Source organism: Pristis pectinata, chromosome 22, assembly GCF_009764475.1.
Source record: "Pristis pectinata isolate sPriPec2 chromosome 22, sPriPec2.1.pri, whole genome shotgun sequence".
Classification (NCBI taxonomy): domain Eukaryota; kingdom Metazoa; phylum Chordata; class Chondrichthyes; order Rhinopristiformes; family Pristidae; genus Pristis; species Pristis pectinata.
This window is the reverse complement of record NC_067426.1, coordinates 17,027,102-17,052,338: the sequence shown is the minus strand read 5'-3', so window position 1 is coordinate 17,052,338 and position 25,237 is coordinate 17,027,102. Positions and strand designations below refer to the sequence as shown.

The 25,237-nt window shown below is 36.5% G+C and overlaps 1 protein-coding gene across 2 annotated transcripts; it reads right to left on the bottom strand.

Annotated features, from left to right (window-relative positions):
- Nucleotides 1-3,651: 3,651 nt before the first annotated feature.
- On the bottom strand, nucleotides 3,652-23,964 carry LOC127581789 (trafficking protein particle complex subunit 3). 2 transcript variants are annotated; one of them, XM_052036492.1, is made up of 5 exons: nucleotides 23,832-23,917; nucleotides 16,139-16,236; nucleotides 14,830-14,929; nucleotides 13,000-13,182; nucleotides 3,652-9,295 (listed from the first exon to the last, which is right to left on the bottom strand). In XM_052036492.1, coding segments are annotated over exons 2-5 (405 nt in total). In that variant the 5' UTR covers nucleotides 16,141-16,236; nucleotides 23,832-23,917; the 3' UTR covers nucleotides 3,652-9,175. The 2 variants fall into 2 exon arrangements, with proteins under 2 accessions (XP_051892452.1, XP_051892451.1); XM_052036491.1 differs by having other exon boundaries at nucleotides 3,654-9,295; nucleotides 23,812-23,964.
- Between the last annotated feature and the right edge of the window lie 1,273 nt (nucleotides 23,965-25,237).

Genomic DNA, 25,237 nt, shown 5'->3' with positions numbered 1-25,237 from the left:
AAATTACACCTGAAATTTTGGTTAACATATTTTGTAACAATGTCAAAGAATGAGTCATAGTTTTAAAACCTAGAACGTGACAGAGACAAGACTTCCATGCAGAGAAACCAGGCACGCAGTTAAGATATCCTATTCAACTTACTTATACCTAACCCACTTACTTCACATGGGAAATGATTTTGTTTCATATAGCAGATAATGGGATGTCCATTAGAAGGCAGTTGCCCCCTGCTTTAAATACATAGATTTAACTTCCCACATTGGTATTAATACAAGCTCCATACAAGTATACTGTAGTTACTTTCTCACTACTCCAAAATTCAACAAGATCATGGCTCTTTTACCTCAAACTACCATTTTCCTCCATTACCTATAAATTCCTTTAATATTCAATCATTTATCCATCTCTGTTTCAAATGCAATCAATAACTGAACCTCCACAGTGCTCAGAGGTAGACAATTCCGGAGATTGGCCTCATCTCCATCCAAAGTGGCCTAGCTCTTATTTTAAGATCATGACACCTCATTCTAGACTTCTCAGCCAAGGGAAACATCCTCCTTCTGAGAGTTTTTTCTCATTTTCCTATTCTCTAAAGGTTTAACATACTAAATCTGTCCACGTGTAACAAACTTGCCAACCACCTCAATTAGTCTGATCATCCTTTGCTGTACTCCCTCAAAGCAAACATCTCCTTTAGGCAAGGAGACTAAACTGTACCCATGATTCCAAGTGTAGTCTATTCAATGCCCTATATAATTGCAGTTTATTCGTGTACTCAAATCCTCAAATAATAAAGGCCAATGTACCAATTACCTTCCTCCTGCATCTGCACGTTAGCTGTCAGTGATTGATGTACCAGGTCTCTTTAAACATCAATATTTCCCAAAAAAAAATGCTCAGCACCTCTGGTTTTTCTACCAAAATGGACAACTCCACATTTTTCCATAATGGACTCTATCAGTCATACACTGGTGCCCATATATCTTGTCCATATCCTTTAGAAGCTTCTTTGTAATTTCTTTAATATAGACATTCTCACTTAGTTTCACATGAGCAGAAAACTTGGCAAAATCACATTTGGTCCCCACAGCAAAATTGTTGAAAGAGATTGTAAACATTTGGGGCCCCTGCAGTATCCCAAGGTAGGAGAAGGGGAGAGGATAAACAAAAGAATGTAAAAACTGAAATTTAGAACAAATGCCCAACAGGTCATCCGTACCTGTGGAGACAGAAAAACAGAGCCAGTATTACAAATAGATAACCTAGAGCAGGCTCTAGTCAGTATGCGACTTCCTCTACTTCAGAGAAACCAAATGGAGATTGTGAGACCACTTTGCAGAGCACCTGTTTTCAGTCCATGGGAGCATCTCAAGCTTCCAGTCGCTTCCCACTTTAATCCTTCATGCCGCTCGGATCATTCTCTGGCTTCTTACATTGTTATAATGAGGCCCAACATGAACTTGAGGAACAGCATCTCTTCTATCTGGACACCTTGCAGTCTTCCACACACAATATTGATTTCAGCAACTTCAGGTAGCATTTCCTCTGTACAAGGCAAGCCAGTTCTGCTATCATCTATCTGTAATATTAGCTCAAGTTTTGTCCCAGTGTCATCTTTCTCCCTCTCCAACTTCCCTTATTAACCTACCAAACAGATAATCTTATCAGCAGTTTATCCCCATAACAATTCTGGCCTTACCTTATCAGGTATACTCTCTTGCCCTTTACATCTCTACCCCAGCCTCCTACCCTCTCTGCAACTTGAAACGAAACTCCACTTCTCTCTTCCCCTGTTCTGACAAAGGGTCTTTAACCTGAAATGTTAACTGATTCCTTTTCGGTGGATGCTGCCCCACCTGCAGAGCCTTCCCAGCTTTTTCAGTTTTTGCTGCGGACTTCCTGCGTTGTAGTTTAAGAACTCAACACTGCTTATTTTGTCACAACAGATTGACTATTGTCCACTTGCCTGCACTTTGTTCCAGATCCAGAGAAACTAACTATGGTACAACATTTCTAATGCCAGTCGCTTGACTTGAGGATGCTCATTGGCCTTCCATCAATGCCATCAAAGTCATTCAACATTTGTAACCCCCTAATTTGCAATCTCAGTTCTTCCCCACCACCCCCCCCCCAGTCCAGCAACCCTCATTTGTCATCATTTCGCAATAATGCCCCAGTGCAGTTTTTATTTTAATCTTACAAATCACACTTCCTGTGGTGTCAACAATCTATAGTCATTTATTTCCCAAAGTGCTTTAAACTAATGCTATTTCATCATCATTCACAATTTTAGGCACAATTCTGAGAAAATGTAGAGTAGTTATAAAATTCATTTTTCAGTAAAATGCTCCCATCTAGTGGTAAAGGTAATATTTGTCTTTCATCCAAATGATCCTATTTATAAAAAATGGGTTCATTGAGTTCAGCAACAGCACGTAATCAAATATTAGAGACTAGGAATATAGAATGTTGTTTAAAGGAGATTTTATTAAAAAGTTGTCTCTACTTTGTCAAATAATAGATGAATCCAAATATTGTGTTAAGATATCTAAACAACTTGCTTTGATAGATGCAATCACAATGAAGGCATGACAATGTCTTACTTTCTTCGAAGGTTGAGGAGGTTTGGTAGGTCACAAAACACACTAACAAACTTCTACAATATGTACTGTTAAAAATATCTTGACTGATTGTATCATGGTCTGGTATGGCAATTTGAATGTACAGAAACGCAAGAAACTGCAGCATAGTGGACTCAGCCCAATACATCACTGGCACATCCCTCCCCACCATCAGTAATATGTACATGAGGCACTGCCTCAAGGCAGCAACATCTATCATCAAAGACCGCCACCATCTGGGCCATGCTATATTCTTGCAGCTACCGCTGGGCAGGAGGTACAGAAGCCCAAAGTCCCACACCACCAGGTTCAAGAACTGCTGCTTTCCTTCAACCATTTGGTTCTTGAACCAACCTGCACAACCATGATCATTACCTCAGTACAGCAACACTATGACCACTTTGCACTACAGTGAACTATGTTTTTTTTGTTCTAATTGTGTTCTTTCTTGTATAATTAATCCTGTTAATTTATGTTTTTCTTGTGAATGTTGTGTATCTCATGCAATGTGCCTGTGACGCTGCTGCAAGTAAGTTTTTCATTGCACCTGTGCATTCATGTACCTGTGCATATGACAATAAACTCTACTTTGACTATCATTTTCAGGCTTCAGATATTTTCCTATGTTGCACCAAAAACAAAGGTGTAATCAGTGTCTTTTTGCTCCTAATGAAATGTAGTGCCATTTATATGGAGTATCAGCAAGTATAACATTGCTCGGGAATAACAGCCTAGATTTTGCAGAGAAGTCTGGCAGTTCCACGATTTACTGCCAGCCCTCATGTTGCGCAAGTTTCCTCATTGGGAAGTTCCTGACCAAAGCCAACTTAAACCTCAGCAGCAAAGCCTCAAACCTAAACTTCCTAAAAGTTGCTTGCATGCAATCCTATAAGCTTCCCACTAACATTAGATTCCTCATGGGTTCAACAGAGTGTGAAGTTCCAGCAATTTCCTAGCACTTGAATTCAGCTATGGCCCATAACAACAAATATTACAGGGGAGACAATGAATAAAGAGAAAATACTTGCCAAAAGATCCTTTACTGAGAAGGACTAAAGTAAATCTTAAACAAATTAATTTTTTTTTCAAATTGAGCTTAAGCATTGTGATTGTTTTGTAATAATTTTAAATATTCTTTAAGCATAATAAAAGTAATACATTTAAGTTTTTAAAATGTTTCATAATGCCAGTAACTTTCACTTAATTTGTTACCATTGATAGTCAATTAATCTGGAGTCATAGCTTTGCCCGCTGTCAAAAACCTTTTCCAACACATCTTGTAGGTGATTCTGGCCCTGGCACCTCCACATATCAGATTTACATCACAGAATGCCTTGTTGCCAAGGCCCAAACTGGCTTTGCCCAGAAACAGCAGATTTACCAAATGGGTGGATCAGTTGCAAGCCTGACTGGAAGATTTAACCCATTAAATCTTCAGCCAATGGAAAAAGAAACACTTGTAGCCTGATACATCATCTATAAATTACAAATTATTTTTTATTAAATGTGAAGGTAGACAGTGACAGAAAATTACAGATTTACTTACAGAATTTTTAACTTCCACTTTGCAATTTTCTTATTTGTAATAATAATGATGATGAACCAGCATCCACAACACAGAATTTAAGTGTGGTGTTTATTTAATCACTAGTTTCTAATCTCTGGTGCTTCAGAACCCGAGATTAAGTTGTAGTAGGCAAGGAAAATAACTCTTCCTGCTGGAGTCTATAGTTTTTAATCAACACAGAAAAATATTCTGCACCATTTGTTGTTTCTAGGACAAAATTTAAGAGGAGACAGGTATCTGGTCAGTCAATGACAACTGCAAACAAAATGCACCTGGGCTGAGTCATATTATAAATCTGGAAATAAATCAAACTTCACACATTACCAGGACTATTTCTTTTCATTGTTACAGGATAAAACAAGAAGTCTATTAAGTTCTTTTTATTTATTTTGCAATTAAAACATCTTCACACATAAGTGAACATTTCTGAATGGTGTCTGTTTTCCACAAGGACGAGATCCAAGCATCCATCAGGATTGTTAGCCTGAGAAACAAAGTTTATAATAAAATCTGAAGTGTGATAGAACTGTCACCTGTAACTCCAACCTATTGTATTAGGGAATGTTTTGGCTTTATATTTTATTTTTGGCTTCTATATTCTAATCACCTTATGGGTGAGTACATTCCATATTTCCAAAATAAAACATTTTCTTTTTCCCCAAATATGTGGGAAATTTTGTAGCTCAGAAAGGAATGCACAGAGATCCAATTTAGTATTTGTATCCTATTTTTATACAATCTTTCTATGTGGGGAAGTAGAGAAGACCAACAAGTGGCAAATTCAATAAATCAGTGACAACAGGAAAATAGGTGCAGGAACAAGACATGTTTCAACAATGGTTAAATTTAGCTAGCTCCAAAAGCAATCAGAATGCAGTTTGCAACTCTTGTATTAAATTGTAAAAGCAATTTAAACAGCAAAATCATTTTCTTCTTCTCCCATCTCCTTACTCACCTCCCAGAAGCCTCAAAACATTTATTTGGAAGGCAGGGAGGCCAAAATACATCTTGGGTTCTAGTCATTTATTTCAATAAACAACTTAATTCAAAAAGTTAATGAAAATCAAGTGGTCACTTTTTGAACTGAAATTCTTAGCTCCTTCCACAGGCATCTTCCCAGAAACCACAAATTTAGTACCAACGAATGGAAAACTCGAGTGGCTGAATAAAATATCACCTCATGTAGATAGTGAAGGTTATCATAGATTACAGGGGAATCTTGATCAGTTAGGGAAGTGGCCAACGAGTGGCAGATGGATTTCAATACAGATAAGTGTGAGGTGATGCATTTTGGAACCAGGACTTGTACCATGAGTGTAGGACTTGTACTATGAATGGTAGGGCACTAAGGAGTGTAATGGAACAGAGGGACCTGGGAGTACAAGTGCATAGTTCATTGAAAGCAGCATCACAGGTGGACAGGATGGTGAAAAAAATGTTTAGCACGCTGGTCTTCATCAGTCAGGGTATTGAGTATAGGCGTTGAGACATTATGTTGCAGTTGTACAAGTCATTGGTGAGGTCACACTGTGTACGGTTTTGGTCATCCTGTTATAGGAAGGACATGGTTAAACTAGAAAGAATGCAGAAAAGATTTGAGGATGTTGCCAGGACTAGAGGGCCTGAGTTATAGGGAGAGGATGGCCAGGCTAGGTCTTTGTTCCTTTGAGTGTAGGAGAATGAGAGCCGATCTTAGAGGTTTATAAAATCATGAGGGGCATAGATAAGGTGGATGGTAGCAGTCTTTTCCCCAGGGTAGGGGAGTCCAAAACTAGGGGGCATAGGTTTAGGGTGAGAAGGGAAAGATTTTAAAAGGACTTGAGGGGCAACTTTTTGCACACAGACGATGGCAAGTATATGGAATGAGCTGCCAGAGGAAGCAGCTGAGGTAGGTACAATAGTACCACTTAAGAAGCACTTCAATAGAGGGGTGGAGCTGAGAGGGAAATTGGGACTAGATGGGTGGGCACCATGGTCGGCATGGTGCATTGTGTTCCTAGAAAATGGTCTCTATTACAATTTTCCATAACAAAGCTGTATCGAAACGCAATTGAAAAAAGTGTTTAGTTATTTACTTCTCTTCCCCACCCCCCCCCAAATAAATTCTGTAAGAGTGAATTTTATTCCATATCTCAAATTTGAATAACAATGTGAATTTTATAAGGGTGAATTTCTGTTACCTGAATGGCCATAACACAGGGGTCAGCTGTAATTGCATCCTGTTTGTACCGGAAGGATGCATTATGATTTGACCATTATACAATTTGAGCAGGACACTTTCTGACAATTGTCCAGTTTCTTATGTTGCTCCTATACAACTGGAACAGAAATGTCAATGCCAGAGGTTTCTGTTGAAAGCTCACCATAGAGAAATATAACAATTTTCTTCTCATTCAGAAGTAAATAAACCAAAGGCAAAAATTGTACATAACCCATAGAAAGGAAATAAATAGGTATGACTCTTTCGTCCCAGGTTTTTTCATGATAAACTATTGATCTGGTTTACAATGTGCGAGGTGATCAAATAAACCATGAATCAAGAGCAAATTGTTCTGATAATTTAATATACAAACCAGTAAGTTTATGTAAATTTGTTTTGTAAATATTTGCAGGTTCTTGGATTAAAAATAAGTTATGATCCATCATATTTATGCCTTCCACCTGGGTCTCTGCTGCATTTCACTTTCTCTTTTTACTTTAGTTCATATTGGAAATTCTACCTTTAAACAAAATTTTCTAATAAAGTCTATATCTTATAATAGTGCAACCCATAATTTTTTATATGCACATTTATTGGAAACTCAGGTAAACACTTCAAATTGATATACCTCCTGTACAGTCATGCTGCACTTTCACTGCTTTTGATTTGAATCGTTACCAGCTTTGAAGCCACTTTGAGAATGCAGAATTCACATCTCTACAGATGTGAAGTTATAACCTTCATTATCCAAGAGTGAATTAGCTCAAATTTCTGATCAACATTAGTGCACCCAGAATCTCTAACAATGCAGTTAAGTAGGAGATTCCTAGCTAAAGCCGCTGATAAAATCAGTATTACAATTCTTTGCCATATCAATAACCACTCTGAATTTTAAATTACAGATGTCAAAATATTGTTTAAGTAATAGATAAATGACATTTTAAAAATCTGCAAGCTGCAAACAAGAAACAAATACTATGTGTATCAGTACTGGCTACCAAATCTCACCCATATGTCCTCTACATATCTGGAATCCTCACAACAGCACAGCAAAATAATATTCAGGGGAGGCTACAATTTAAATTAAAAGGAGGCATAAACTGGATGGCCAAGTCTAGCTACTAAGCAGAATAGTTTGTAGAGTGGAAATATGAATTTAGGTTTGTTTCTTGAAAATAGAACCAAACATATCTTCCTTTGCCTCCTTTAGAGAATCTTTAATGTGCTTTTTAAAAAAAAAGTTATCAGTATTTCCATACATCTTTCATTGCTGCAGCAGTCATGGATTACCAGTTGCTATAAGGAATAAATAAGCATACATACTTTCCACATCAGAAAATACCAAAATCAACACTGTCCTACTGACAAAAGATCTGCTGGAAAGTGAGATTCTGAGTTCGAAACAACCGAACAGATTAGGGCATCAGTGTTAGCTTCCAATGTGTGCAGAAAACTGTATTTGTAAATGTTCCAGATCAACAATACAAAGTAAGGAGAAACAAAAACTGCAAGTTAATTACACCACAGACAAAATCAAAGCTGTGGCAATGTACTTAAGCCTTTTTAGAACTCCAGTGGTGCAAAGTAAAAAAAAAATGCTTACAATTCTAGTACTGGGAAGTAGATAAAAATTGGAACCCATAAAGAATGCATCAATTTGTTGAAATACTATGTGCATCTACCACAGCCAATTCAAATGGTAAAAACAGTAGATTTTCCAAAGTTTGACTGCCTGCAATTTCGCTGTAGCTCTTCAGTACAATGTTCAGTCGGCCCTGTTACACAAGCCTTAGAATTCTGCAGCTAGTTTTCAGAAGTGTAATTTTATGCCTTCATTACAATTCCGTCAAGATTATATCACAAGTGCCCGTGTACATTTGAATTCATGATCCATTTCAGAAAGACCAAGGGAAGCCATTTCCAATGCTCACACTCTGGAGTAATATCACAGAAGCCATTCACTGCACAATCCACAAATTGTTGGAAGACTCTGAAGAACACAGATCAAAATCAATTGCAAGTAAGTGTGCACAAATAGAATCAAATGATAGGGATGCAGGCAGCATAGCATCTTCAATTATTCCAGTAAATACAAGTCTGAAAATGCTGAAAATAAAAAAATGAAAATCACCAAACAGGTTTTGCCCAAAACCGTGGCTTTTTGTTTTAGCAGGTACTTGAGTTTTTGTAATACATTTGCAGTATTTTCTGTTTTACGATTTTGCAGTAGTAGTAGGAAACCACAGTACATCATTAAGTGCCATATAGCATGACTTCAGTGCCAATGTAGTAAGTGTACTAAAATCACACAAAACAAATATTCCTAATCAGAATTATGTAGGTGATGTGACTTTGCAGCCATTCTTAGCAGCCTTGACGATATCAACCTTTGGAAAGAAAGTAGAGGAGTTGGAGGTTGAGAGGAAGCAAGCAGTGGAGCCAATACTGTTAACATTAACTTTGTGATCTTAAATAGGTCAGGAAAACAATAAAAGAATTGAGCTCTATTTTTGATAACGCAAAATATGTAATTGAAAAGAAATACAAATAATTACAAAACAAAAAGAACACAAACTCTTATACAAGACCTCAAATAAGTGAAAGTGCACAAGCACTGGAATTTCAGTCAAAGGAGTCGCTTTAGGTGAATTCCATGACTAATAAGTTGTTTTCCATTTCTGCACTTTAAAGGTCAAACGTTTCCAATAAAGTAACTTTGCACTGCAACATTCTATATTAACAGAATATCTTCAGCTTCTTACTGTCCAGTAAAAGACTATGAAATGCTATTCTTCTCCTGCTGGGAGATTTTCTTCAATCCTTTTAATGAATTTCATTCGGATTTCTGTCACATTGTCACCCTTGAGTGTGTCTTGGACAAATTTCACATCAATTGCCATTTGAACCTGACAATACAAGAAAGAGAATACAAGGTATTTTAAATTCTACCAACATTCTTGACACAGTAGGTCAGAACAGTTTTTCTTTCAAAACAAGATCAGTTAAACACAAGGCATCTTGCAATTTGAAGTCTGCAACAGTAAATGCAATAGATCAGGACTCTGACTACATAGCAAAAAATTGAATAAAGTGGGACAATATTAACAATCCTCAAAAGATTTCAAAATTGCCTTTGATTCTGGATTAAACATAGTATTATATTTGCCATTGAAAAACACACAAGCACACACATCCTGACCTCTAGGTTTTCATTCACTGTTATAGACTGCTATGTTTAAAAGATGGCTGCAATTCCAGGCATCTATTATCACAGGAACCAATGACAAAAAATTTGTAAGTAAACATCCAATTAACAATTACATAATCAGAAATGAATTTCCAGGCTCTTTCACAGAAGAGTACCAAATGGGCAAAAAAAATAGATTTTAAACCTAAAACAATACTAGATGAAATGGCAAAGTCTTAATTAAAAAGGAAAGTTTTAAGTATGTTCTTAAAGGGCGTGGCAAGGACTGAAAAGGGAATTTTAAAAAAACAGGTTGTGAACCCCAATGTAACTCACAATAGACCAGGTCATAAGGGGTTTTAGGGCTGTAGAAGGTAATATGGGGAAAGCAACTGCAAGTGAATAAAGACAATGGAGTGGTGTTTAGACCCCCAAATAGTATCCACATTGTAGGAAAGGGTATAAATCAACTAGTAATGGAAACATACAAAAAGAGCAGGGCAATAATTATGGAAGGCTAATCCTTGTAATTGGGTTAATCAAGTTTGCAAAGATAGGTACGAGAATAAATTTATAGAGTACATTCATAATAATTTCCTAGATCAATACAGTCTAAAGCCTACCAGCTAACAGGGCAGGTTGGATCTGGTAATGAAGCAGATTTAATCAATGAGCTTGATCCCCTACAAAGTAATGAGCATACCATGATTGAATTTTGCATTCAGTTTGAGAGGGAGAACTTGGGTTGAAATAGCTTTGTTTAACTTAGATAAGGGATTTATAATGGAATGAGGATAGAGTTGACTAATGCAGACTGAGCTGACAGATTAGCAGGAGAGACAGCAGGCAAGCATCGAAACATATTTAAACACAAGCCTATGTAAACATGATTCTTAGCAAAAATATATCCCAGTAAGAGGGAATGATTCTAAGAGGTGGTGGTGCCAAACTGGCCCATTTACTGGACTATTGGTTGTTGATCCCAATAATACCCCAACACACTTAATTCCCTTTTCTTCCCCCAGTGAACCCAGTAAGTTTAAAGGGAGTGATGAAAACAGGGCCCCAATGAGTTTAAAGGACCACGGGGAAAAAAGAATCTTGTCAAGTTAAAAGAGAGCACAGGAAACATACCCCAGATGCCAAACCATCAGGATTTCTGAACAACCGGATAGCAGATCATTGGACCTTAACTATAAAGCAGCATAAATGGAGGGCAAACTTGCAAAAAAATATAAAGATGCTCTAATTATCAATTTTGTTTAAGTACATAAAAGGAAAGAGAAGTCAAAGTGAGCATAGGTCTCATAAAGAATGAAGTTGGGAAAATAGTTATGAAAAACAAAGAAATGGCTGAGTTAGACATATTTTGCAATAGTTTTTATGGTAGAAGACAATATTAATAATGCCAGGGAGGAATCATGTACCAGTAGAGAAATAGTAGGAGGCAAACTAAATGGTAAAGGCTGATATATCCTCTCTAGACTTGGATGGTTTGAGCCTGGGACCCTTAAAGAAATGGCTGTTGAAATAGTGATGCATAGGTTACAATCTTCTAAAAATCCTTGCGTTCTAGAGAAGTACCAGAGAATTGCAAAACTGCTCTATTCAAAAACAGAAGGAAGCAAAACAAAAAGCAATCAACTCTCAGCTGATAAGACTAACACTATTGTTGGACAAATGTTAAAAATCAATTATTAAGTAATAGCATATTTGGAAAATCAATCTAATCAAACAGTTATGGAGTTCATGAAGGGGAATTTGTGGTTTACAAATTTATTATAGTGGTTTTTTTGAGGAAAATACTATAATAAAGAATGGATAGACAGAAACCAGTAGATGTATTGCATTGGAACTTCTGGAAGACATTCAGCACGGTACCTCATAAAAGGTTAAATCACAATACAAGAGTAGGTGGTGTTGGAGATAATACACTAGCATGGATGGAGGATCAGCTGACAAACAGAAAGAGCAAGTAAGGATAAGCTGGCAACCTATGATCACTGGAGGAGCACGGGACTAAGTGCTGGAACCACAATTGTTTACAATTTATATTAATAACTTGGAGGAACAAAACAAATGCAGGAAGGAAGCAAACATATAGTAACCAAAGTTGCAGATAACTTCAAACAGGTGAAAAAAATTAAAAACTACAGATCCTACAAATCTGAAACTAAAACAAAACATGCTGGAAAATTCAGCAGATCATCTGTGGAAAGAGAAATAGTTAACATTTCAGGTCGAAGACCAAGGCAAGTTGCATGGAGGATACAAACTGTTTTCAGAGATATTGATAAATTAAGAGAATGGGCAAAAAGTTGAGATATGGAGTATAATGTGGGAAAATGTGAATTTCTTCATTTTGGAAGGAAAAACAAAATAACATTTAAATAGAGAAAAACTGCAGAATTTGAGGATCCTTGTGCACAAAACTGAAAGCTAGCACACAAATGCAGCATGTAATAAGGGCCAACATTCCATTACTTTCCCCTATTTCAACTGCATTGGAGTATGAAAGTCAAGAAGTCTTATCACATCTGTACAAGGCACTACGAAGCCACATCTAGAATACTGTGAACAGCTTTGCCTCCGATTTAAGCAAGATATTATTTGATTGGAGGCATTTCAGGGAAAGTTCACTGGGATGATGCCAAGTATGGAGGGATACCTACCAATTAAGGTTAAACAGGTTGAGATTTCACTCTTTGGAATTTACAAAAACAAAAAGCGATCTCATTGAAACATTGTAAGATTCTTAGGAGGTGAGACAGAGTAAAATGCTGAGAGGATGCTTCCACTCATGGGAGAGCTCAGGGCACAAAAACACAAGAAATTAGGAGCAGGAATAGGCCATCAGGCTCTTCAAGCCTGCCCTACCATTTAATATGATCATGTTTGATCTATGCCGGCCTCATCTCCTCTTCTGTGCCATTTCTCCATACTCCTCTATTCCTCAATCTATCAAATATTTATCGAACTCCACTTTAAATACTTCAAATGATCCAGTTTTCACCACCTGCCAGGGAAGAGGTTTCGATTTCAGAATAAGGGAGCACCCACACAAGACCAAGATGAGGAAGAACAACTTCTTTCAGAGAGATGCGAGGCTTTGGAACGTGCCAGAGAGAGCACTTGGGGACAGTGCTTGTGTGTATTTAATGCTGAGAGAGGTAGATTTCAAATCAGTAAGAGAATGAAGGTTATAGGGAAAGGGCAGCAAAGTGGACTTAAGGACGTCAGATCAGTTATGATCCTATTGAATGGCAGAGCAGGCTTGAATGGTGAGAATCTTAAAAATAATCAACTTCAAAAGAAAAAATGCTCAGGTACACTTGAACCAATATTCAAATCAATTTGAACAGATTTAGCTGATTGAGCATTGAAATGTTAAATTGCCAATACTATGACCATTTCATTTCTCACCATTTCCAATGCTCCTCTCAGCAATCCACACAGAAGATTTGAGTAGATCAAACTGGAGTGGTTGTCAGGTAATTCCACAAAATCAACAAGTGGATTATTTTCCAGAATCAATGAAAACTCATCTCCTGCTGGGCTCCAGTTGGTCACACTAGGAGTTATACCCAGGTACATTTTAAATGCAACCTGTTTACAAAAAAGAAATTGCATTAATAGGAAAATCCAAAGTTTCCATTTAAACATCCAACATCTTTCTTGCGATAACAGATTGTTAGTAATAGACTACGAGATTACAGACATCAACCTGAGCAAGCACCTGTTCAATTAAACTTGGAAATACAGAAATTCTGATTCTAGATTCTGTCCCTCCATCAGCACACATTAACAACCACACCTCACCACAAATCTTGGTACTGAAATGCACGTAGCAGCTTGAAGTTGCTGGACCCATAAACATTACTAGTGAAATATGACAGTGTAGCGACTCACCGTACTGGCATCGAACCAGCTCCCGACATCGCGAACGTCGTCAGTGGCCCCGATCCAAGATGGCACGGGGCCCTCCTTCTTCCCCATCGTCGGGCTAGGAAAGCCCGTGCGCTGGAAGGTCAAGTGACCCGCGCGTGACGTCAGCGCGGGAACTGTAGCGCAGGAAGTTTTGGGATATTAAAGGCGCACCTCACCCGTCGTTCATTTGACTTCTGATTTCGAACCAGCGACTCTGTGTCTTCATTTTATAGCGTGTAGCTAGCCGCTACAACAGTTTAATATAAAATATGGGGATCGGCCCATTCTGCAGCAAGTTGCATTTTAAAAAGTAGAATGAGATAACTGTAAAATAACCTTCCTGGCCCAGAAAATTTAGTTTCTGAAGTGACAAGCATTGAACCTTCAGAAATTTGTTAAGGCCAAGGACATTTTAAAAACACATTTCTTTTTATTAAGAAAAAGCCATCTCATTTCTTACTCCACATTTAAGCTTTATTTTGTTCTCTGTACACAAATCTAATTTGTTTCATTAGATGCACTAAGTTTCTGTGAAGATTCCTCCCTATTCTTTTCCCTACTCAGAGGCCAAAGATTTTCTACAGAGGCGCCACACTAATTTAGAGCAAGTTTTCAGTCAATATTCTGAAGAGGTTTGTGGGCAGTTATCACAGAAAGCTCCACTTTTTGCTGCTGACCACAAAATCCAGGCCAATCGTTTTACAAGAGCAGTTAGCAGAACATGAAAGAGGCGAATGATTTTCATCATAACCTCAATATCTTAATAGTTGTTGCCAAGAAAATAATCTGGAACATGAATATATTTGGGCCACGTAGGAAGGAGTTTTGTGGAACCCATCCAATTACTTAATCTCTGTAAATCAATTTTTTTTTAAACTTTTTGATTCTTGGTTATGTAACAAATAGCTTTAGACAGATGTCTAGTTAATAAACCACAAGATTTGAAGCACAAGTATAAAAATTTGAATAAGACTTGCATCAAGGTACACTGCAAGATAGAAATCCAACCTGAAAAAATTACTTCAATAATTTAATTATAGTAAATAAAATTATGCCAACCTTGATAATTCAACATTTTGGTTGATATGGAAGTGAAGCAAATTCCATCCACAGCATGTAGTTATGTGATGTTAAAAGAATTCCATTAATCATTAGACTAAAATCTTCAAAATAGCTCATATTAATACATACACAATAGGTACTGTAAATCATAAAATACTCCATATAGCTTTCAACAACTGTTACACTCTATCAAGTTATTGTCATAAAGTTATCATATAATTAAAAACATTGTATAATTTTCACAGTAATCAAATTGCAACTTACCTTTGCAATAACATCTGCAGTTTCACGGAAATCATGACATCTTCCAACATTAGAACGCGCTAAAAAATCTTCGATTAGTCTGACACCAATGTTGTAACCCCTACAATGAAACACAAAGTAAATCAAATATTTAGCAGAAAATAATCCCTTTTTGGAAAACTATTATACTGTACATGTTCATCAGATTTCTTGTCTTTCCCTTGAAGTAAAATAAAGTAAAATTTACTGTGCACTTCTCAACAGGTATTCAAAATGGTTTATAGAATTTTCTTGTAAGTAAATAGAAACTGTGTGCGGAAATTACTTTTCATTCCGTGTAATCTTATAAAGTGTTTAATATAATCACCATTTCCCAAGCTACCCAATTTTTCTTCTTTACTCCCTTCAAACTTACTGCTTTATAATCCACACTTTGAAATTTCACCTTAGCTTCTCAATCAAGAATAATTAAAGCTGTTGGGATACAAATTTTGAATCTTTTCAGTGTGATAAATCATTGCCAGGCATTACACAACTACCTCACCAATTTAAGTTACTGAAAGTTAGCTGTCTTAATTCATCATGTTAAAAATTTTAATTAGAAAAAAAGTAATGTTATAGCTCTAAAACTTCTACAAGTATCAAATTGTAGCATGCAAATTTTTTTTAATTCCCCCCCCTCCCCAACGCATTCAAATTAATTTAAATTCACACGAAAATCAGCATCCAGGCTTTTTAAAACCATTTCTTAGGAATAATGGAGGGAGATAATATGGCTGGTCAGCAGATCAAAGATCATGCTTTTCGTCGTATGCTGGCATATTCTTCCAATTACTGAAGCAGCCTCTGAACCACAAAAAGGCTTGTATTTACCAACAGAATTTTATATAATGGAACCTCCATCAAATCCCACATTCTTAACCAAATCTATTTAACATTTTTTTAAAATGTGTTTTAGAATTTTCATAGGACAAAAGTTCTCAAATATAAAACAGCTGCAATAGCAGGAGCTATAACTTGGTCCATTGTGTCCCTTGCAATCAGAAAAGAGTTACCCAGTTTAATACCAGATTCTAGCTCTGAAGCTCATGAATCTTCAAGTCTAGGCACTCTTTAAAATGTGATGAGGTTTTCTGCCTCTATCATCCTTTCCATCAGCATGTCCAAGACCCCTACCACCCTCACAGTGAAAAAACATTCCTCATTACCCTTCTAATCCTTCTAACAATTACTTTAAATCCATGCCACCTTACATCAGAAAGAAAAATTGAGGTATTAACTATAAAAAATGATTATGGCAAGTCCAAAACATGCTGAGTGAAGTACTCACATTTTATCCAATTGCTTATTGACATCTTCATCATTTTCATAATCTTTACATAACTGTGTGACCAGAGCTCCATAGGTCAGAGTGAATAGCTCTGAGTTCTGTTAAGGAAGTGATAAAAATTCAACAAAGCATTCAGAAACTCCAAGAACTCTACAAATCTTGCCAAAGAATACTCCAAATTGGTTTGTTGACAAGTATGATTATCTAACACATAACACCAACTGTATAAATAAAGACTCCCCTTCCCCCCACTGCAGATCATTCCTTTCCAACTGTATCATACGTATTCACTACAAGGATCACAGCCATCTATCACATTGCCCCTAATCAACTAAATAAATGTTCAGGATGGCAGAAAAATAGCTATCACTCTGTCTCACAAGCATGTAATCTTAATTTGTAAATGTTCTTTTGGGAGCACTCTACTGATCAAAGATATTGCCTGTCACCTTCAACTAAACCATTGTCTTGTAACCGTAAATGTACAGCAATAGGTTACATCAGGTCAAACAAGTTTGTTTCATTAAATCAGCATGTGTATTTAATAAAACAGTATAATCATTAGAGCAGGGGTACTGAGCAATTTGTGGGAACTACAGGCTGATAAATCTCAGGGACCAGTGACAGAGTTGATGCACTGATTTGAATTCACTAAAACTCAAGATTTTGGGAAAGGTTCTGCTAGACTGGAAAATAGCAAGCTTAACTTCTATTCAAAAACGTGGGCTGGGTGGAGACCTAAAACAGGAAACTACAGGCTGGTTAACTAACCATCTCTTATATTGAAAAATATTGAAAACTACTAAAATTCATTATTGCATGCCACTAAAAAGATCAAGGCAATCAGGTTTTGTGAAAGGGATATTGCATCTGCCCAATTTGTTGGCATTCTTAAAGAAGGAAGCTGTGCTGGAAAGAAAAGGGAACTCAGATTTCCTGAAAGCATGTATTAAGGTGTCATATTAAAAGGTTATTGCAAAACATAAGTGCGCATCCTGTGGGAGGCAACATACCGGCAATGGACAGAAGATTAGCTGTTAACAGGAAACAAGAGTTTCTCTGGGTGGCGAGATGTAATGAGCGATCTGCACCAGGACTCAGTGCTGGTGTCTCAACTTCATACGATTTATAAATAATGCAGATGAGGGCAGCAAAGGCAGCATTACTTAATTTGCTGATGACACAAGTAGTAGAAAATTAAGTTATAAAGAGGATGCAAGTAGGCTACAAAAGGGATTATAGTTATGTTAAATGAGTGGGAAAGGATCTGCTAAATGAAGTATAATGTGGAAAAATGTGAATGTGTCTATTTTGGCAAGAAAAATAAGAAAGATTATCGACACGGTGAGAGATCACACAAGAGTTAGGGCATGCATCCTAGCATTTTGAAAGTAATTAGAAATGTAACAGAATATCACTTGGTAAAAAAGGAAATAAAAACAAAAGTAGAAAGATTATGCTTCAATTTTATAGGGCATAAGACAAGACAGAAATGGAGTAAAGCATTCAGTACTGGTCTCTTTATTTAAAGGAAGCTTTTAAGTGCATTGAAGCAGTTCAGCAAGGGTTTACTATGCCTGGAATGGGCAAGTTGTCTTTACATGAAAGGTTGAACGGACTAAATTTGTCTAAAAGCAAGAGATTACTTAAAGAAACACACAAGATCCTGACGGTTCTTGACAGGGTGGGTAGAAGAGGATGTTTCCTCTTCTGGAAGTAGGGGTTGCACATTTAACATGAATGAAGCAAAACTTTGAGGGTTTTTGAATCTTTGGAACATTCTTCCTCAAAGGGTGTAAGCAGAGTCTGAATATATTTAAAGTAGAGGCAGAGATACTTCAATAGCAAACAGAAATGCAGAATTGAAGTTAAAAATCAGATCAATCATGATCTTCCTAAATGGCAAAACAGGCTTGAGGGGCTCCTTCTCCTAATTCATGTGCTCATAATAGGAGAGTTAATTTATTGCCTACTAAGAAGATTTCACAACCAAGCCCAGTTCACAACTTACATGCACAAGAATACTGCTTCAAAATTGAACAAACCTCTACTGGTGTGTTCATCTGAATAATCAAGCACTTAAATACAGAAAACATGTTCATGCTTTATGAGCACCAAAAGATTTCTGCAGATTTTAATCTTTTGATTAATTCAAATTGCTTGACTTGAACATTTTGCCATTTGCTAAAACACATCAAATTACTTGCAGTTCTGGCAATGATCAGCAACAATGATTTGACTTGAACCAGCATAATCAGGTGGCCTAACTGATGGGCACTTTTTTTATCCCCCTTCAGTCCAAGTCAAGTTTCAGACTACAGCCTATCAAGATTGTGCCGGATCAACTATTTTCATGCAGTCTGCCAAGTCACTATGAGCATAAGTTTATACTGTTCTGTTCAATACATACAACTCAAATACCAGAGCCCAAAATGCTACACAAATGTAAAGTTTATTATGCATACGATATTAGCCAAAAGTAACAAACAAATTTTTCAAGTAAGCTGATTTTCTATACCCCTTCCCTATTCCACCCTTCCCAAATATTCATTTCTTGGGCCTGCAATGTTTGTTTGTTAACAATATTGCATTTTTATGATCACAGTTAGTACAAGGTGTTCCCCTTATGAATAGGAAAGATGGTAAAGCTCTCAAATGAATATAAGCCAACATGCACCTGGATATATTTGAGTTGATGGGTGGTAGATACCAAAAGATTGTCAGAGACTCAGAAATAATCAAATTTGGAAGGAATGGAAAAGGGTTTCAGTAGCAAACAGTCCAAGGTAGCATACAATCTTGATAAATTAGTTGTGGTCTAGAACTCAGCTCAATATCAAGGGAGTAGGGAAAAAAGGAGAAAAAGTGTGCCAATTACACTATTGCTAAAAATGCAAATATTTTGACAAGTTTTTGCAAGAGCAAAAATCTGTCAAGTAATTTGATCCAACTGCTGATTACTATCATGGCATTGCAAATGTAGTTAGTGAAAGGAACTAAAGCAACTAAGGAACTATAATAGTGCTTTAGGCTTCAAAAGCCATGATATTTACCCTATTTATACATTTTAAATCAACAACGTTAATTATTTTAGGTTCTTGGTTGCTGAACGTATGGTACAAATTATTGAAGTTTTACAGATAAACATTATAAACAACATTACAAGAGTGGTGGATGTGTTTGATCAGAAAAACACTCAAAACTGAACTGAATTTAATTAATTCATTGATGTCTGAGGAGATTTTAAGAAACCATACTAGAAACAGAGATCCAATTTTTTTTTAAATAAAGAACACAAGAGGTACTGGAGGAACTCAGCAGGTCAGGCAGCATATGTTGGGATGCTGGCAGCAGATGCTGCCAGATCGCCAAGTTCCTCCAGTGCCTTTTGTGTTGTTCCAAATTCCAGCATCTGCAGTCTCTTGTGTCTTCTTTAAAATAAACAAATTACCCACAGAACAAACTTCTTTGAAATTTAATGTTCAAACAACTGCATAACAAGATAAGGATCCATTAATAATTTTTTTCTAATTGCTCTTTTTTTAAAAAATAAATGTATTACGAGAACAATTATGTTAGATCATTGCATTATCAACATAGAGAGCAAATATTATATAATAGATTTAAAAAGTGCAAAATAAATGTCAAAGGAAAACAGAAAGATGTATATGGATGGCCTGAAAACTGGCAAATTTGATAAACTAGAGTTAATTACAATCTCTCTCATCTACATAGTCATTAGTGAAAAATGTTCCTACAGTTGGAAATAATTTTGTAGTTTCATTTTAAACCCACTTACAAATCTATTAAAGAAAGATAATCGCCAAAATCAAAGACAAAAACATTAATACAGAACAATAAAACTGCAACAATAATGATGTCCAATTGCTGAGAAACTTTACACAAACCAGAATCCTGATTCTTTGAGCTCTGCTATTCAGCTCAAACTCATGGAAACTGAGTTTTTGGTAGCAGAGGAGAAAAAGCACTGGGAAGCCCTCATGACAAGATTGTAATCCCACTAACTTTATCTCCAAACCACTCTCATCCTCTGCTGCAGATCCCCACCCACCTCATATACAAAAGGCAAGGTAAATATCAAGTTTATCCATTCCCTCCCTATCCAGCAACCTCTTAAAGCAATCTCCCCAACCATTAATAACTAACATTTGTGGGGAAAGAACAATACAGTAAGTCAGTTTTACAAGAGATCTGAGAAATTTCTCCCCAACATAAACAAGCAAGCTCCAAAAGAAAATCAAAGTGAGTCCCACTATATCATTAGGAATAACTACACATTCCTTTGTCCCCAAACTCCATTCAGTTCTACTTTTCTGGCTTCTGGATTACAGAACTTCAAAGGAGGAACTTGTCACCTCCTGCTATCAACCACCTTCCATAGTTGAAATCTCTGGATTTCACAGGTGTAGGCTGTGTTCCATCATCTCTTCTAAACAGCAGTTCTTCATAGATATAAACGTTGACAAGCAATTTAACATAGTTTCAGTGAGTGTGGGGAAACAGAAGCAGAGAAGAGCAGATCATGACCAACTCTAGTATCAAAGTATCATACTCCAAAAGGAATAACCCCACTTAAATCCATTCTAAGGACACTGATCAGGAACGAGCACTAATGATTTTATCTCCACCTCCACCACTCCTTTAGACCAGAGAGGCCTTTCCATAATGGCACAACTTCATCCCCGTACCTTTAGATTTAGTGCAGCAAATTCAATTAAAATTAACCAAAAAAATTGCCCTATCCACACAGCAACAATAGTCTCTAATTCCTATAAAAGTCCCAGCTAACTCAGGAAACAAGGGAAACAATGTTTTGGTTTGAGATTACAAATTTCACTCTATAATTAATAACCCAAGGTGAAACCTTAAATTGCACAAAAATAGCAATGAAGTAAATAAGAAAGCAAAATGAAAACATGCATTGTGGCATTTTCAAATAAATTAATATTCCTAGCACCTACCATGAGATGCAGAGATGCAGAAGGTGAAATGAATGGCAAATACCAGTACTACAGAATGAGTGCGTTAGGCAGAAGAGACAGGAAAAAGACAGAATTGAGATTTAGTGACAATACATACGAACTGAATTTTGTATACAATGAAGTACACATAAAAAGGATGCACTGCCTAGATAAAATATAACAAGACACAAGCCAAGACTTTGCAGTAATGTACAGTCAACAAACTACAGAAATTAATTCATGATTAATTCTTGATAATAAATAAAGAAAGAATGTTTGGAGAAGTTTATCACCCGTTCCTGGATTGAAACTTCAGCAAAACATATTTTTGATCTAATAACTTACCTTAGTGGATAAAGCAGCAAGTAAATAAATGGGGCCTTAAAAATTTGAAACATTTTGATTACACAATTTAAACTGTGCTGATATGACACAGGTTTTCTCTAATGTGAAAAAACTGACAGTGATTTATTAGCAGAACTTTAGTTGTCTGTGCAGAATGATGAATGTTGCATAAAGACAATAACCCATATAAAATTTGAATCTGTTGCTTTCATTGATTTCTGCATATTTTTCTCCACTGAAAAAGATTCAAATGTGAAATCAATGCTAAAAAGTTGTTAAACAATTCCAGAAACCGCTGAACACTTTGGCATTAAGCACCAGAACAAACGTTGAAATAAAACAGAACACAAAACTACTAAAGTACACTATAATCCAAACAATCAATTCGTTATTTCAAGAAATGCTAAGCAGGAAGATTTTCTCCACATAAAGAAAAACACAAATGAGTTATTTGTCTTACTTGCCTCATCTGGTTAACACTACTAAGATTATTATTCCTTGCCTATATTGTCCAAAAAGTGTGACATGGAATCACAGATAAGTACAAAAATTACAGATAATTGGATTTACTCTATGGCTGCAAGGTCACCGTCAGGCTGCATATGACAATTCCATTAAAAAAGTCCTGTTTTCAACACAAATTCAGTCAGAAATTGGAATTTAGCAGCAGCACCCCATTATTGTTTCACTTTTGTAAATGCTACACAATATTGCCAACTATAAAAGGTTTCATATAACTGTTAATTGGCAACCAGGGCTCTTCCAATTGTTGTTTTTCCTGGAAAGATCCCAGAGACAGGTTTAAGGTGGTTTCTCCCTAACTGAGTCTTTGTGCAAAGTCTGCTGGCCTTTAAACAATGCTCAAAGCAGCTAAGAGGTTGTATGGGGTAAATGTTCCACAGGATTAATAATAGCCATGTTGATGCTCAAAACCCCAATCTTCAAATGTACATTTTTAAAAATGGATTTTGTAGCTAAAATGTTTTGCATAGAATATAAAGACACCATTTATGAAGTTCATGATTAAGCTAAAATCCAGTGAAAAAGTGACAATTCCACTTCATGACATATTAGTCTAGTAACACATAATACAACAGTATTGTGTTAATCCACCACTTAATGGAAGTACAAAGAATCCAATTTCTATATAGTTAACAAAAATTCTGTATAAAATTTATTCCACATTGTGTATATGCTTAACATTTGAATCTGGTTTCTTTTCATACAACTCAAATCAATTGCAGATGCAATATCATTGAAGTGTTTTCCATTACTTTATAAATAAGTGAAATCTACACTGTGATTGCTCCAATAAGTAGTTCACTGTTTCTTTTGAACACCACATTCCAAATAGGCCAGAAAACTGCCAGTTACACATTTAAAAATTATTCAGGAATTAGATGTCTAATTCCTGAATTAGCAAACTGTAACTAAAAGGCCTTTGTTCTTCTATTACACTTTGCTAGAAATAAAAATTAAAAACCTGACTTCTCTTTTTAATGCTGTAATTTTGTTTTGAATGCAATATTTGAGATTTGGAATACAAAGTTAGTATTAATCACAAACAATGAAGCACATTGGAAATGACATGCTTAAACTATGTTTTTACAAATTAACAATTTCTGGAAAAATAAGAACATGTTTAAGAGAAAATAGAGATAACAACTAATTATCCATGTAGCATATTAGGCTGAGGAAATAACCTGGTGAATGTCAGAAATACAAAAGGTAATTTTGTCTTTATTATTTTGATATCCAAATTAGACTGACCAAATTCATTTTAGCTTGATTATTCACAATATATCCAAGCAATAGATTTAAAAAAAACTATTTAGCTAATTGCAAGTCGACGCAGGTTACTGAAATGTTAGTCCAATCTCGTGACCCCAAGTCTGGATAATATCAGAATTCCAGTTCCGAGTGGAGAATCATGGACCATTGTAGCAGTAAATGACCATTCTCACACCAGCCGGCAGAGATTGTCTTTTAAACGTATGCAATCATACACTTTCAAAACTATACAACACTTTAAGTTGGAAGTGACAAAAATTAAGCACCAACTTCATTGAGCATCCATCAACTGGATCAGTCAGGGAGACTGAACTGTGCAAGGGCACCCAAACACTTAAAGGAAATGGATTATCTTGCCACACTTCACGCGAGTCTACCGCTACCAGGAAGTGAAGGTCCTGTCAGCCTCTGGGAAACCCACAGGCTTTCGGTTAAGGGCTAACTCGTCAAGTGGGCCCCGGCCCGGCTTCGGGCCCAGTGCTGAAAGATCAAACAAAGCAAAATTCTTATCGCTTCCAGCCTCAATAACCGTTTAACTTCTAAGCAGTGAATTACCATTTTCTTGTTCTCGGTACCTCGGTTCGTCTGTCGAGACATTTTCCTACAAGTTCAGAATTTCCGACCGTTTCTAGCACAGAGACCTGTCCACTGGAATCGGCAGGAAGACCAAGCACGCATGCGCACAATCACTGCCGGTTGTAGTCCGGTCGCTCAACCGCTGCCCGAGGGTGGGAGGGAACCACAGACTACAACTACCAGAATCCACCACGGCACCATACGTGAGACTATCCGTGGACTACAGCACCCAGAATCCCCAACGTGTACCAAACCTGACCTTTGAAATCCTGGGTTGGATGGTAAAGATGATAAAAACCAGAAGGTTGGAACTAAAATCATGGACTATAAAGAGGAAAAGTAGGAGATGTTGAGAAGGCATCTGTTAGTGGGAGAAGTGCTGTAGTGGAAGATTTCATTGGAATTGAAAATGTTGGAACTGGTTGTACAGAGCTGTGAAAGGGGAAAGGAGCCATCAGATGATAAGAGGGGGGATAATGCAAGGGCAGAACACAAGAAACAAAACTAGGTGTGGGGAGGAATTCATAACAATTGCTTTATCTTTAGCAACTGTAGTTGGACAAACAATGGTCGAATTGGTTATGTCTGTAAATTACCCAATCAAAACTGAGCTGTAACCCCCTGAGGTTGTCAGGAGTTTGAGACCCATAATTATTAGTCTGAGTTTCTCACCTGCCATTTTAATTCTTACCTCCATTCCCACCTTTACAATGAAGCCCAGTGGAAAATTATTTTTATAGTTTCCATAATATTAACCACAAACAGGTTGGTTATATGATCTGACCATATCAATGTGAAGTGGAGCTATTTGGAAGAGCTCATTGTAAACAAAAAGCCATGAAAGTGAATTAATCCGAAAGCATAGACTAGCCTCAGTGCCAAGATCTAATTCTTGTGAACAGCAACAAATAGATTGTAGTATCATCCCTCAAGAATGCAAATAAAGGCCCATTCTACAACTATTACTGCATCACTCAAAGAGTTTTATATTTGTATTTACTAATTTCCATTTAAGGAATAAGCTTTGATACTGTAATTTAACCAATAAGTCTTGACATTGTGATAAAAACATTTTATTTTTTATATTTACAGCACCTCCTATCCTGATGATAACTAATTTCAGATACTAGTGGGTGCTCAATCAAAAGCAAATTATTTCCAGATATTTCCTATTGATCTTTGTTTCTTTATTTTTCTGGGTTATTTGGGAAAGAATGGATCAAACTTCTAATCAAATTCATGATGCTTATCTACTGACAATCCTTTCTTCTGTTCAATTGCATTACATAAAAGTGGGAGCAGAAGTAGTCCATTCAGCCCTTCAAGCCTGCTGCATCATTCAGTTTAGTAATGGCTGATCATCCAAATTCAGTACCCTATTCTGTTTGATTGCATTATATTAGTT